This window comes from Terrapene carolina, unplaced genomic scaffold (genome assembly GCF_002925995.2).
Source record: "Terrapene carolina triunguis isolate 2854851 unplaced genomic scaffold, T_m_triunguis-2.0 Scaffold42, whole genome shotgun sequence".
Classification (NCBI taxonomy): domain Eukaryota; kingdom Metazoa; phylum Chordata; order Testudines; family Emydidae; genus Terrapene; species Terrapene triunguis.
This window is the reverse complement of record NW_020664393.1, coordinates 20795376-20810496: the sequence shown is the minus strand read 5'-3', so window position 1 is coordinate 20810496 and position 15121 is coordinate 20795376. Positions and strand designations below refer to the sequence as shown.

General features: G+C 40.9%; 1 protein-coding gene across 1 annotated transcript in view; it reads right to left on the bottom strand.

Annotated features, from left to right (window-relative positions):
• Positions 1-15121, bottom strand: part of RARS2 (arginyl-tRNA synthetase 2, mitochondrial) — a 59272-nt gene that overhangs the window by 25331 nt on the left and 18820 nt on the right. Inside the window, exons 7-10 of the mRNA XM_024201826.3 lie at positions 14674-14757; positions 10238-10314; positions 1927-2085; positions 762-868 (exon numbers count right to left, since the gene is read on the bottom strand). Of these exons, the coding sequence (XP_024057594.1) occupies positions 762-868; positions 1927-2085; positions 10238-10314; positions 14674-14757 (427 nt within the window). The remainder of the gene's footprint in view (positions 1-761; positions 869-1926; positions 2086-10237; positions 10315-14673; positions 14758-15121) is intronic.

Here is a 15121-nt window from a genome sequence, read left to right as displayed (position 1 = left end):
GGAGCAATGGTCTCAAGTTGCAGTGGTGAAGGTCTAGGCTGGATATTAGGAAAAACTATTTCACTAGGAGGGTGGTGAAGCACTGGAATGGGTTACCTAGGGAGGTGGTGGAATCTCCATCCTTAGAGATTTTCAAGGCCCGACTTGACAAAGCCCTGGCTGGGATGATTTAGTTGGGATTGGTCCTGTTTTGAGCAGGGGGTTGGACTAGATGACCTCATGAGGTCTCTTCCAACCCTAATCTTCTATGATCTCTCTTTCATAACCACTTCTTTCACCTTGCCTTCCATTGCTGATATCAGAGAATTGCCTGTTCTCACTCTTGTGGCTCATCTTTTATGAGTGTTGGTTCCACACATGTTAAGATTGTCACTACCTCAGGACAGGGACACATCTAACTCAATTTATTAAGTACCATGTACCACTATGGTGCTATATAACTAACAAACAGCATAACAGGCCATTAAATAATTAGTCAGGAAGACCATTTTCCCCAATATGAAACACTTTCACTGTGCCCAGTTTTAGCTGCAACTCCACTGCTTCTACATTAGCTAGAAGGAAGAGGAAGATTATCTTCCACATGATGATATACTGAAAGTACTTGTGGGTTTTTTCCCTTATACAACTACTGAGCAGCATATTTTTATATATCTATATCTATATATATCCACCACACCTTTTATATTTGAAATATGACAATAGCAAAGAGTTAAAAAAAATCACAACTGTTATAATGAAAACAAAATAACCTTTCATACATTGTTTTCTGAAGGAGTCCTTTAGTGTCCAACATCTTTAGAACTTCCTGGGACTTCTCTTGATAAAATGATTCTCCAGAATATTCATCAAAATGCACTCCTAGACGCTGAAAGTTTCCAGGAACAGAAAGAAAAATACTGTTAGGGTGAGACTTGCACTTTCTTCAGGTCTTTAAATTTGCTATAAGTCAGATGATGGGTCTGTATGGTAGGCCATCTAGATGGGGAGAGTAACGATGGATTTTAGTCATGAACAGCTAGTATTTGTTGTCAAAAGGAAGGGATGTTGGGTTTTAATTTAATCTCTGGTTCATTACATTTTGGTTTTTGGATGAGGAGCAGCTGCTATTTTATTTTAATTCACAGCAAAGGCACTTGTCTAGACCCTGGGATAGGTTCTTTCATAATATTTATTATAAATGAAAATAAAATACAAGTTTCTCCCACAAAAGAATGGAAACTGGTTTTAATTAAGTGTTCGTGCGTGAGAGAGGACTTCACTTTAACTGCACTCTATCTGCAGACAGCTTTTGTACTGATTGTTGTAACTTCCAGTTATTGTAATTTTTCATGATCAACTGAATCTGCAATGTTTGCTGTTCTGTATAATAAAGTTAGATGAACCTAAGCTAAAACAAGCTATTTACCAATTAAATTTATGACATGGAACCTTTTAATTTAGTGGGTTGGAATTTATTAAAGATGTACTACATAGGCATAAATTTGTTTTGTCGCTCAGCACTCTTCTCTTGGATTGTGTGAATATGAGAACGGAAAGTCGAATGTCTAGTTATATGGATTTCACAAAACAAACTTGTCTAAGATCTTCGCAACTAAGATTTACTATGTTCTGCCTGGATACTAAATAAACCACGGCACTTTTGGTAAGAGAAAGGTGTTTGCCTCAGCATATTTGGAAAGGTTTTCCCTTTCCCTACTCTTGTAAAGCATACTGTAAAAAGGTGAAATGGTTGAGCTCCTGATGGCTCCTTCCACTCCAGGAGCGACTGAATTTCAGCAGAGTATGTATTTAGTTTGTGATGTGCTGAGGGAATTTCAGGGATGAAAAAGTGCTATGCAGATGTCAATTATTGGTGCTATGGAACAGTGGACGAAAGGAGACTATCCTAGGACTGCATAGAAACAACAGCTGATGGTTTGGCACCTTGTAAATCCGGACATACTCTTCAATACTGAAGTCTCTAAAATGTTGCCACATTGACAGTGTCTGCTCATCACGTGCCTCCAGTTTTCTAAAGAAATCCTGTGCCAGCTTCTTTATGTTTTCATCTTCTTCTGCTGCTTTGTTAACCTGTACATATACCTAAAATGCAATGGCATGGAAAATGTACAATAAATATAATCTTCCCTTCAAAGGAAAATAAAAGTGGAAAACACAGGAAGGTCCACAAGAACGGCACAGGAGAATGAGACATACATCTTATTTTTAACGGTTGGAATATTGGCTTGACTGCACAATTTAGACAGCTGTGGGAACTATTAATTTTTTTCAAAAATCCAGATTGTAATCCCACAACTGCTACTTCTGTTGCTGTTACTTCAGATGCGGCTTCTGTTACTATCCCAATCTTGAAGCACCCAAAGCAACAGAATATGGAAGAATTCATTTGTATGTAAAGAAATCAATGATAGAGTCTTAAACCAGGATGCATTTCAGGTTGTAGATCGCATCATTGGCACATGTCAATTAAACCCCAAAGGAAAAGGCTGGTATGCTGTTTAACTGAGGGAGCCCATATGTCAATTTGCTAGAAGTGTGTGTTGCATTCAACACTACTAGCGTATATAGACGTTGGCTTCCCTGGTTGGATACTGTATTCCTTTAGTTGTTAAAGGCCAGAAGTAGATTCAATTCAGAGTGATTTTTTTATTTATTTTTTGCATTTAGCATTTAGAAAATGAGAGGCAAAGTTTTGAAAGCAAAATTATAAAAATGTTGTTTAAAAATAAATTTACCATGACCGTTAATTTTATATTTTGACCCATACAGGTCAGCATTGATGGAATACTGTCCCACTTTGACAGGTTTTATAAATTAACCCTGTTAGGCCATTGAATTATTGCAACATTAGTGAGACATTAACACTCCAATTTACGAGAGTCCTGTTTGAATAATTCCATGAGATTAGCCAAAATAGCTTGCTGTAGTGGTCTCAGCCTGTAAAAATGCTCTCATCAACTAAACATTCTTGAACTTTTCCCCTTCCCTTTATATGTCTTGAATTTCAGAGATACTGAATTAACCAGACAGTATTACCAACAAGCCTCAAATTTGAGAGCAGATTAAGGTTTCCACAACCTAGCCACAGACAATGGAATTTAAGCTCAGAGAAGATTTAACCCTTTCTGTGAAAGGATAGTAACTGAACACATTCAGTTTTTCCTTCCTAGCTGATGATTTTATAGAGCAAACAATAACTGCAGCTGTGAATGGCTAACCACATCCGACTCCCAACCAGAATTTAAGGTGCAACTATGACTAGAAGGGATTCTCACTTATATGCTTAATTACACAAAAATCTTCCCAATGTGTTTTTCCTTTTAAATAACAGCAGGGAAGACCAGTCCAATGTATCATATATAGCATTTCAATACATATCAGAAAGGCTCCACAATACAAAACAATACAAAGCTGCATCAATTGCAGATATAAATCAGAGGCAGAGTTAAACAGTTATAGCAGTCAAAGATTGTGGGTATTTGAGAAATTGTATTTTGGTTTAATAAAAAACCTGCTTCATTAGAAATCACCACACCTGCACTGAATGTTTCTCTCTGTAAATGCAGAAGGTGATTTGGGGCCATCTCACCATAAGCCTAGGTAATTAATTCATTAATCAAATCAAGGAAAAGAATGATCAAGCCAAGATATCTCAATGTTGCAATGCTTATCTTGTACCAGATTCAAATAGCCTAATTTTGAATAATAAAACTCAACTGTATATAAGAAATCTCATTGCCTAGTGTGTAAATCCTACAGGGTATCAGTACAAACCACATACCAAATTATTTGGAAACTTGCAAAGAAAGAAAAAGTGCCACCATTTCTGTTGATTGAGAGTAATTCAAACTAAATAGTAAAAGTTGTGCAAGAATTATGTTCTAGGCTAGGTTGTCTCCTAATGGCTGGACCTTGAAGTTAGTACTTCAACTCCTATATCATGTGCTTAGAGCTATTTATCAATGGTACTGAGGGAGCCCAAAGGGAAAGAGAAAATATATATGGATTGTTAAAAGTCAAAGGAGGTGAATGGCTTGGAAGCCAGAACCATTATGCTATTGTATAAACAGTACATATTTCTGTGCACATAATACAGTTGGGTGGAATGCACTGAAATACTCAAACACACCTTATGTCTGAGCCAGTAACTAGATTTACTTGAAATCATCATCCCATGACATAATGTCTGGTTAGTCTACTAGAATGTCAGCTTTTAGCAGCAGCGGCCATCTTCAGCCCAATACAGATGGAAGTGTAGTTCAGCTTTTTATTAGATCATTGATTCTCTATGATACATACAACTCCATATCAGAATGTATGAATCGTTGCTGAATAGCACTATACATTTGGTATATTTACCTTTAAAGAATGGGGCACGGAACTTTTTACAATTCAAAATTTATGCCTGCCCATCTCCATAATGATTGGAATTGTTCTGCTAAGTGCCTTAAATCTATACTTGGCCATTTCTGATAGCTGATGCATGCAGTCAGCCAGCAGACCATTTATTCATATTACAAAGGCTCAGTGAGGCTCTCTGCTCATGGCATACAATGCAATCAATAGTAATGTTCTCTATATAAACTGGTGGAGAGAAGGATCAAATGAATAACTAGTTTCCATGTGAAACACGTTTGATGGCCTGAGTCAGAATCCTAAAATACAATCTGCTCTGAACCAGCAAGGAGATTTGTTTGATCCAAATCTGTCCTCACGTGTCTGAAGAGCCCATTGTGCAGTGAGGGGGTCAGATTCACTCTTCTGGTGCAGGGAGACGCAAACTGCTGTACCAGCTTGCTCCCTGTGTCCCAGGAAGGCCATTTGCCCAGGAGAGGACAGCTTTAACCTTCATCAACAAGGGCACCATAGAATCTCTGCTGATGGAAGCTGCCTAGGAGATGTACTGAATCCGGTTCACTTTTACAATCGTAAAGAAAGATAAGCCCATTTTGCACAGCCAGGAGAGCATTCTGAAACTGCTCATGGTCAGGGCCGGCTCTAGGTTTTTTGCCGCCCCAAGCAAAAAAATTTTGGCTGCCCCTCGTCCCAGCCCTGGGCTCCTCGCCGCACCCCCCTGCTGCCCCAGCCCTGGGCTCTCCCCACCCACCCACCCACACGCCCTGCCGCCCCAGCCCTGGGCTCTCTCCCCCCACCTGCACCCTCCTTCCGCCGCAGCCCTGGGTCACTGGTAACTCGCTCCCACGGCAGGTCATTCAGCAGGAATTTTAGATGTGCACAGAACACAGACAGGATTGGTTCCCATATGGTTACAGAACTGCAGTAAAGTGGAACAATTTTCAGCTTGTGTGATTGGAGGATATCTGGATGCATATTATAAGACCGTCCTACATAAATGAGGAAAAGTTGAGGTGCCTTTATTATTCTTTTCTTCCACTCTTTCTTTCTATGGGGAATTTGCCAATGCAATATCACTGTCTTCCTTTTAAACAAACAAACAAACAAACAAACAAAAAGGCAATGGCTGTTGAAAATAGCAATTCCAGTCCTAATAACCACTGGGAAGCATTTCTTGCTCAATTTATTCTATTTTTTCTACAGCAAGTTACAGTGGATCAGTATATTTGATTTGGGAGAAATGAAGTAACAGCTGGCCAAACTGAGCTTGAGCACTCCTGAATTTTGAGGTGTTCAAATCTGGAAGGCAGGTGCTGGGGGGGGGAAGGGGGCTGTGGCTCCGCGGGGGAGCACGGCAGCATGTATGCAGCAGTGTGTCTGGCGCTGCGCGGAGCCAGACATGCTGGTCTGAGTGGCACGGTAAGGGGGCTGGGGGGTTGGATGGGGCGGAGGTTTGGGGGGGCAGTCAGGGGCAGAGAGAAGGGGGGGTTAGATGGGTCAGGGTTGGGGGGGCAGTCAGGGGACAGGCAGCAGTTGGATAGGCATTGGAGTCCCAGGGGTTTGTCAGGGGACAGGTAGGGGGTGGGGTCCTGGGGGGAAGTTGGGGCAGTTTCAGGAGGGGGCAGTTGGGGACAAGGAGAAGGGAGGCTTAGATAGGGGGTGGGGTCCTGGGAGGGGGTGATCAGGGGGTAGGGGGGGTTGGATGGGTTGGGGTTTCTGTGGGGGGCAGTCAGAGGGGGTGGATGGTGGCAGGGTGGGGCTACCCTTCCTCCCTGTGGAGTGTCCTGTTTTTTTAATGTTAAAATATGGTATCCCTACCCTTCAGAGTGCAGCTCTCCATTCATAGCAAGCTGCAGCATGGGGTCTCAGCTACCTCACTCCCTCCCCCTCTTTCCTGTTGGTAGTGGCCAAGGAAATGCTGGGAAATGTAGTTCTTTCCCTGCTCCAGGGCTGGCTCTATAGGCAGGGAGCTAACCAAGGAACTACAGCTCCCAGGGCCCCCTGTTGGTTCTCAGCTCCATGCTGGATTCCTGCCGCCCCTGCAAATGGGCTGCCCCAAGCACATGCTTGCTTTGCTGGTGCCTGGAGCCACCCCTGCTCATGGTGACAATCACTTCTCACCACAAATCATGGTAGACTGCATTCAGATTAAAAATCTTGTTTAAGATCCTCTTCCCAAAGTTGCTGCTTAAGGTGTAATTAAAACAAACATTGTCATCTTTACATGTTTTCTAGTGTGAATTAAATAATAAAAAGAATATTTAGACGTTTAAAGCAGTTTAAGATAGGTGAAGTAGCGTGCCTGGCATTAAATGAGGATATTGATACAACAGGCATCAGGGAAACTTGGTGGAATGAAGATACTCAGTGGGACATGGTAATACCAAGGTACAAAATATATAGGAATGACAGAGTAGGCCATGCTAGTGGGTGTGTGGCATTATATGTTACAAGAAAGCATGGAGCCAAATAAGATAAAAATCTTACTTGAAACAAACAGTACCATAGAATCTCTATGCAGAGAAATTTCGTGCTTGAATAATAAGAGTATAGTCGTAGGAAAATACTAACCAACCACCTGACCAGGATGGTGACTGTGACTGAAATGCTAAGGGAGGTTAGAGAGGCCACAAAAGCAGAAAGTGCAATAATAATGGGTTATTTCAACTATCCTCAAATTGACTGGGTAATTGTCACCTCAGGGCGTGATGCGGAGATAAAATTTCTAGACACCATAAATGACTGCTTCTTGGAACAGCTGGTCCTGGAATTTGCAAGGGGAGAGGCAACTCCCGACTTAGTCCTAAGAGGAGCACAGGATCTGGTTTGAGAGGTAACTATAACTAAATCACTTGGTAATAGCAACCATACTGTAATTAAATTTAACATCCTTGTATGGGGGATAATACCAAAACATCCCACCACTGTAACATTTAACTTTAAAAAGGGGAAGTACACAAAAATGAGGACACTTGTTAGATGGAAATTTAAAGGCACTGTCACAATGGTTAAGTGCCTGCAAGCAGCATGGGGATGACTTAAAAACTCCATAATAGAGGCTTAGAATAAATGTCTACCTCAAATCAGAAAAGACAATCAATCAATCAATCAGAGGACCAAAAAAAAAAAAAAGCCACTACAGCTAAATAGCAGAGTAATGGAAGCTGTCAGAGCCAAAAAGGCATCCCTTAAATTTTGGAAGTCAGATCCTAGTGAGGATAATAGGAAGGTGCACAAACTCTGGTAGGTTAAGTGTAAAAGTATAATAAGGCAGGCCAACAAAGAATTTGAGAAGTGTGATGAGGTGTATCAACCCCACACTAGTGAGATGAGGGTTAAGGAGCTGCTCTGGAAGCAGGAAGCCACACCCCTCGCCTCTGCCGGGCATGCTCCCAGTGTAGGGAGCATTCAAAAGGGAGCAGCTCAGCTCAGGCTAGGCTGACTGAGGAGGAAAGCAGTTGGGTGCCAAGAAGCCGCTGGGACCAAGCTGATGGAAGACCATTTAATTTTTTTGTGGGGGGGGAATAGCTCAGTGGTTTGACCATTGACCGCAGGAGCAGAGGGTGCCAACTCACTGTCACCCGGGGCTCCGGAGACGATCCCGGGAGGAAGCCAGGAGGGATCCCAAGACAACCGTGGCACCACTGGAGGTACAGGGGTAGGAAGTGACCCAGGGAGTACAAGTAAGATATCAGACCCTAGGACACATATATGACCTACTGCTCTGAAGGGCCCTGGGTCAGAACCCGGTATAGGGTGGGCCCGTGTTATCCTACCTCCTAGTTGGGACTATAGCTGCTAGGCAGAGTGGCTCTTAACTCTTGCCATTGGATGATGTTACATGGACTATGGTTGCTAGGCACAGCGGCCCTTGACTCTCCACACTGGAAGACACATCCATGAACTGTAGCCACTAGACAAAGTGGTCCTGAACACTCGCCACTAGGCGATAATGCTGGCCTGGGGCACACAGGCATCTCCTGACAAGAAGCAATTTGCTAGAGACACCATTCTAACAGTAAGTATCTTTTTAAGTACATCAGAAGCAGGAAGCCTGCCAAACAGGCAGTGTTGCCACTAGACAACCAAGATGCTGAAGGAGCACTCAAGGAACACAAGGCCATTGTGGAGAAGCAAAATGCATTGATCTTCACTGCAGAGGATGTGGGGGAGATACGCACATCAGCGCTATCTTTTTTGGGTGACAAATCTGAAGTATTGTCCCAAATTGATTGATCAATAGATGAGGTGTTAGAACAAACTGATAAATGAAACAGTAATAAGTCACCAGGAGCAGATGGTATTCACATGAGAGTTCCGAAGGAACTCAAATATGAAATTGCAGAGCTACTAACTGTAGTATGTAACCTATTGCTAAAACAAGCTGCTGTACCAGATGATTGTAAGGTAGCCAATGTAACACCGATTTTTAGGAAGGGCTCCAGAGGCAATCCTGGCAATTACAGGCCAATAAGCCTAACTTCAGTACTGGCAAAACTGATAGAAACTATAGTAAAGAACAAAATCATCAGACACAGATAAAAAGGTCAATTTTCACAATGGAGAGAAGTAAACAGCGGGGACCTCCAAGGATCTGTACTGGGATCTGTGCTTTTCAACATAGTCATTAATTATCTGGAAAAGGGAGTGAACAGTGAAGTGGCAAAGTCTGCAGATGATAAAAAATTATTCAAGATAGTTAAATCCAAAGGTGATTGTGAAGAGTGAGAGAGGGATCTCACAAAACTGGGTGATTGGGCATCAAAATAGCAGATGAAACTCAACACTTATAATTGCAAAGTAATGCACATTGGAAACAATAATTCTTTACTATACATATAGAATGATGGGTTCTAAATTAGCTGTTACTACTCAGTTAAAAGATCTTGGAGTCACCCTGGATAGTTCTCTGAAAACTTCAGCCCAATGCACAGCAATGGTCAGAAAGGCTAACAGAATGTTAGTTTCTATCCCTTTCCTAATAGTTCCCAAGATAGACAATATCATAATGCCACTATATAAATCCATGGTGCACCCAGACCTTTCATATTGTGTCCAGTTCTGGTTGCCCCATCTCAAAAAGGACATAGTGGAACTGGAAAAGATTCAGGAAAAGGCAACAAAGATGATCAAAGGACTGGAAGGGCTTCCATACAAGGAGAGACTAAATAGATTAGGGCTGTTCAGTTTAGAAAAGAGGTGACTAAGGGGGATATGACAGAGGTCTATAAAATCATGAATGGTGTGGAAAGAGTGACTAAAGAAGTGTTAGTTACCCTTTCCCATAATACACAAACCAGGGGGATCCAATGAAATTAATAAGAAGCAGGTTTAATACAAACAAGAGGAAGTACTTTTTTACACAACGCACAACTAACCTGTGGAACTCATTGCCAGGGGATGTTGTGATGGCCAGAAGTATAACTGGGTTCCAAAAAGAATTAGATAGAGTCATGGAGGATATGTCCATCAATGGCAATTAGCCAAGATGGTCAGGGAATATAACCCCCATGCTTGAGGTGATTCTAAACCTCTGACTGCCAGAAGCCAAGAGGGGAAGACAGGGGTAGATCACTCCAACTGTCCTCTCTGTACACTCCCCCGAAACTCTGGTACTGGCTACTCTCAGAGACAGGATTCAGGGCTAGACAGACCATTGGTCTGACCCAGTATCGCAGTTCTCATGTTCTTAAGAACAATAGAAGGTATTTTAGCACTATAAATGCTGTTTTTTTTTCAGTGGAGCATAATATAGCTTAAGTAACAAATGTTTTAAAGCTTTTTGTTTTGAAGACATATGCTTTCATACATATAAGAGCTAATAACTATGTTGAAAGAATATTGCTAATATTATTTGATAACTTTTGAATCAACTTACCTCAAAGAGGTGTTGTAAAGGATTGGATTGTAGCTCTTCTTCATTGCCAAACTGTTGGAAACCAGCTCCCAGTAAACCTAGAATAAGTAATAATTAATAAAATAGGATATTAGAAAACAGACCAGTATGTATTATATCTGGATTAAAAGCTTTGTACAACCAAATCTGTATCTTAGCATTATAAGTAATGAAAGGAAAACATGCCAAAATATTTTAAAAACATAATTGTGTCTGCTACAACAGACACAGAAAATAAATTGATTATTCCAGTGCTTGAAAAACCATAATAGGCAAAGACTGGTATAAAAGACAGGGATGATCCTTCTAATGAGAAGTCCCTCCCAACACCACAGCTGCTGGAATTCCTAACCCTGGAACCTGCTTCAGGGATCCATCTTTCACATGAGCATTTAGCTAGAAGCTGTCTGCAATCTGAAGCCCACACACCAATCACCTATGTCTGCTGGAAAGAAGGTGCTTCCCTATTCCTCACACCAAAGTCATCTGGCTGCCATGACTACTCCTCCACCAGCTTCTGGACCACTCCAAGAGTCTGATCTCCACTACTCTATTCACACTTTTGTTTTGGGTCTTCCTTCCCAGTCAATAGCTCCTATGCCCCACCTCTCCTGTTGCCAAGGGGCAGCAGAGTGAAATCGACCAAACTATCAGTTTCTTTAGCTTTCCCAACAGTGAAAGTCGATTAGACTCTGGTCAGCTTTCACTCTGCTGCAACTTAGGAAAAATATGAGCCGCAGCACAAACATTGGGGCTTCCTGTCTACAGAATGAGGACAATGCTCACTTCTTGTTTGAAAAGTTTCCTCTGGAGCCATAAGGGCAAAAACTTAGGGCCAAGGTCAACAGTCTGCTACAACGGCTATTCTAGTGACATAAAACTGCTGCAAACCCATCTGAATCAGCCAGTTCAGTCAGGTTTAGTGCTGCAAAGCAGTCATAGCATCAGTGAACCGTACCCTTCATTTTTTTTTAAAATACATTCTTCTATTCTGCAGAAGCTGATGGCATTTGTCCCCCCACTCTCCAGAGAAAGTTTCCTATTTTCCACAAGTGGTGAGTAAGAGAATGGATTTTTCAAGCCCCAGTTGATTATAACCACAGGCCTTACAATATTGCAAGGAGAGTGAAGGGAAAAAAAAAGTAGGCTTATTATTTTATTTTTTTTAAAAACCCATACATTAGCATTTAAATGTAACAATTTCTACCTCAGAATGACATGAAGGGTCTGCCTGAACCCAATAAAAGCAAGAAAACTGAACTACTTAGCGTGCCCACATATTGCAGCACATGTAGCTGGGGCGGGAGAACCCAAAAGGACATTCACTTGAGGTGTTTTCCCTACTACCACCCCGACAGTTCCACTGTGGAAAGATAGCTTTAAACTACATCTAGGGTTCCACAGGATGCCTTGTGACAGCATATCCCCAAAGGTCCCTGGTCATGCTCCCTCTCTCACCAATATCTACCACTTTAGTAGCGGTCTTGAGAGACCAACAGGCTGCAGGCATGTTGCACTGCCACAACCCTCTTCCATGAGCACCTTCTGCTACCTGAGACTCTCAGCTAGTCTCTCTGTTGTGTGTAGTCACCACAGACCCTAGCGTGAATCAAACCCATGAAGTTGCATGACTTGATTATTTCTTTAAATGTATCTGGTTTGGTTTTAGAATTGCCCAAACAGTCATAGATTATAAGGCTAGACAGAACCACTGTGATCATCTAGTCTGCCCTCCTGTATAAACACAGGCTATAGGACTTCCCTGAATTAATTCCTGTTTGAACTAGATCACCTGAGAGGCTTTAGAACTGCCCAAAGATTGCCTCAAAGGCTGAGAAATTCAAGTCCTTTCCTCATCTTTAAATCAAAAGAACTTGTCTAGGTGCCTCTGCAGCCATTCAGGAGAGCTGGGGTTGATTTTAAATCCACATTCCCTCTGAGCTGTCAAGGACTAGGACTGCTGGGGAGATGGTACACGTATCCCTGAAGAGGGAGAGTGTGTACCACTTTGGAATAACCTCTCCAGCTGATAAAGGAAGTACTTTAAAAGAGTCTCGTCCAGTTCCTGTTGGAAGCACAGAGATTGCAATAGAGGTCCTAGGAGGAGTTTAATAAGGGAAGCAAGACAATATCCTGGAAAAAAAAATAAAAAAGGGCTAATCCCATTTAAATTCAGTTCTATATTTTAAAAATTGCCTCTCGGCTGGGAACTTGTCTGCCAAGTTTCAGCTGGATACTATTTAGAAGGCTACGTTATAAACTCCTTGTAAACGGTGGTTATAATAGAAATGCTGACAGCTCATTAACTATAGCGGTGCTTCTGGGAAGTACCATTATAATAAAATTCCTGAGCTATAATTTTGTGAACCGTGGTCACATCCTTTATAAAAGCTGTTAAATATTGGAATTGAATAGGGCAATATAAGAGAACATCTGTTTTAAAGGGGACAGTTAAAACTAGTAGCTCAAAAATATGACCTACCAGTTATGCTTTAGACTGAAGGTTCCCATGTACACAATATGCTCTCCAGCTTCCTTTCCTGACATCAAGATGTATGTAGCAATATATCAAATCCCTGTTATTCAAAGTTCTCTGAGAGCACCATTCTGCAATCAAACTATTTACTGCTCAAAAACAGAGCAGATAAGCACAGTAGGGAAAAGCACCCTTAACTAGATTTTATTTTGCTATTTAAATATTGTTGCAGTGTCTACTTTAAGAAAAAAAATGATGAAGTCATATCAAAGGAATAAAATAAAACACGTAACTATGAAGTCAGTCTAATTTTAAGGCAACTCATTACACAAGTATCCCTCATTAAATTCCACAGGGCTCAGTTTATAGAGGCTTGGTTGCAATAACATGACAAAAAGCAAAATATTTGTTACCAGATTTTAAAGTGTTAGAAAATTCAATTAAGTTGCCTTGCAAAACTGTCATGTGAAAATATCCACCCATCCACGTAAGGATTATGAATACACTAATATTTTTCTCATCTGTCCAAAACAAACCAACCTACCAAACAAAAAGATACTTGTCCCAGACAAGTGGACAAGTAGAATTGTGCAGGGCTGGCATTTAATATATGCATCATCTACATAGAGGAGATTAAACACAATGATATGCAGGGGCATAGAAGTTTTATTGGTATGATTTTGGGTGTTAACCGAATGCCATAAACGTACCATGACACACAACTACACCTCTACCTCGATATAACGCTGTCCTCGGGAGCCAAAAAATCGTACCACGTTATAGGTGAAACCGCGTTATATCGAACTTGCTTTGATCCGCCGGAGTGCACAGCCCCGCTCCTCCAGAGCACTGCTTTACCGCGTTATATCCGAATTCGTGTTATATCGGGTCGCGTTATATCGGGGTAGAGGTGTATTTTATTTATGCCACACATTTTAGAAAAATAGTTGTGTCTGCTTTTTGTTTTTTAAACAAAAATTTTGTTGGCACTATTTTTTTTTATCCATCTGTCTTCAAAGCTACCATGAGTATACCCAACCTCAGAGTAAAAGAAAGTTAGCACGAATACCATTTTAAAACCTCTAGAAAACTATCACAAATAGCTCTTTTGGAGGGGATGGAAGTGGAGGGGCAAAAGTACGGTGACATTAAGGTTTGATATCTTTCAGACTGATAGGGTTAAAAAATGATGCTATTTACCACTGTGAAGCTTGGAATGAATCTCAGCTCTCCTGTGCTATAAAATAAATGTTTATAGTCATGGTGGCTCATGTGATATGAGACATTAGGGCAGTCATTGGTGCAAGAATAAACATTTGACCATCTTAGATTCCAGAGCAGTATAATTTTCAGTCCTTGCTTCTACAACTGTGGTGGTAAAATTGATATTGATATTACCCTCTCCTTTCTTCACGCACGTTTTAAATAGCAGCTATTTGAACATTTTTCAGATGTTTGATTTTAGTAGCAGCTCTGGCAAACAGGGATTTGTAATTATCATCAACCATGCATAGTTTTGTACATTAGTAAGCATGGACCTAAAGGGGTTTGATAAGTTAAAGGCACAAAACAGAGTGCAGGAGAGGAGAGCAAATGTGCAATATGAATGCAAATTCCTCTACTGTTTCACAAAATAAGAAATTTATTCTATGGTTATGTCTACAAGTGTGAGGTAAATAAATTGAATACAGTGGGTTCGGTCTCCTGTTGTCCTTACACAAGCAAAACTCTCAAAGTCATGAAGGGTTTTGCATGACAAAAGAATTCAATATTAGGATATATACACAACAGCTGTAACCATACACTTATTGTCTATAACTTGTTTTGGCAGCATGAGCCTGTCCAATTATTAATCTTTTCTATAGTCAAATCCAGTGAGGCAGCAAGAAATTGAGGTTGTAAGCCTAAATAATGTTATTTGTGAAAGAGAAAATAAACATACCAAACTGCATGCCCCAGTCTCCAAGGTAATTTATTCTTGTTACTTGATGTCCAAGTGCTTCTTTGAGGTTTGCTACAAAATTCCCTGGTAATCAATCAAAATTATTATTATTACTCAAAACAGTAAGTGTTCTCTCATGCTTAATACTAGTTTTGTTTTCATACAATCTGCATTCCCTCCTCATTACAAATCCAATAAAATGTACTGTTCTACCAAATTTCTTGCTGAAATGAATCAGACTGTTAATTCTTACAGGCCTTGTGGGGGTTTTTTGTCCACTTGGAAGGTGCTGTATATTCATTCATTGTAATACAGAAAATAAACATAATATTTTATGTTTATATGGTGCTCTTCAGCTGACCATCACAAAATGCTTTCAAGCTTCAGTGCATCCTCACAACACCACCGTAGACTATATCAGTCCCCCACCCCATTTTTCAGATAGGCA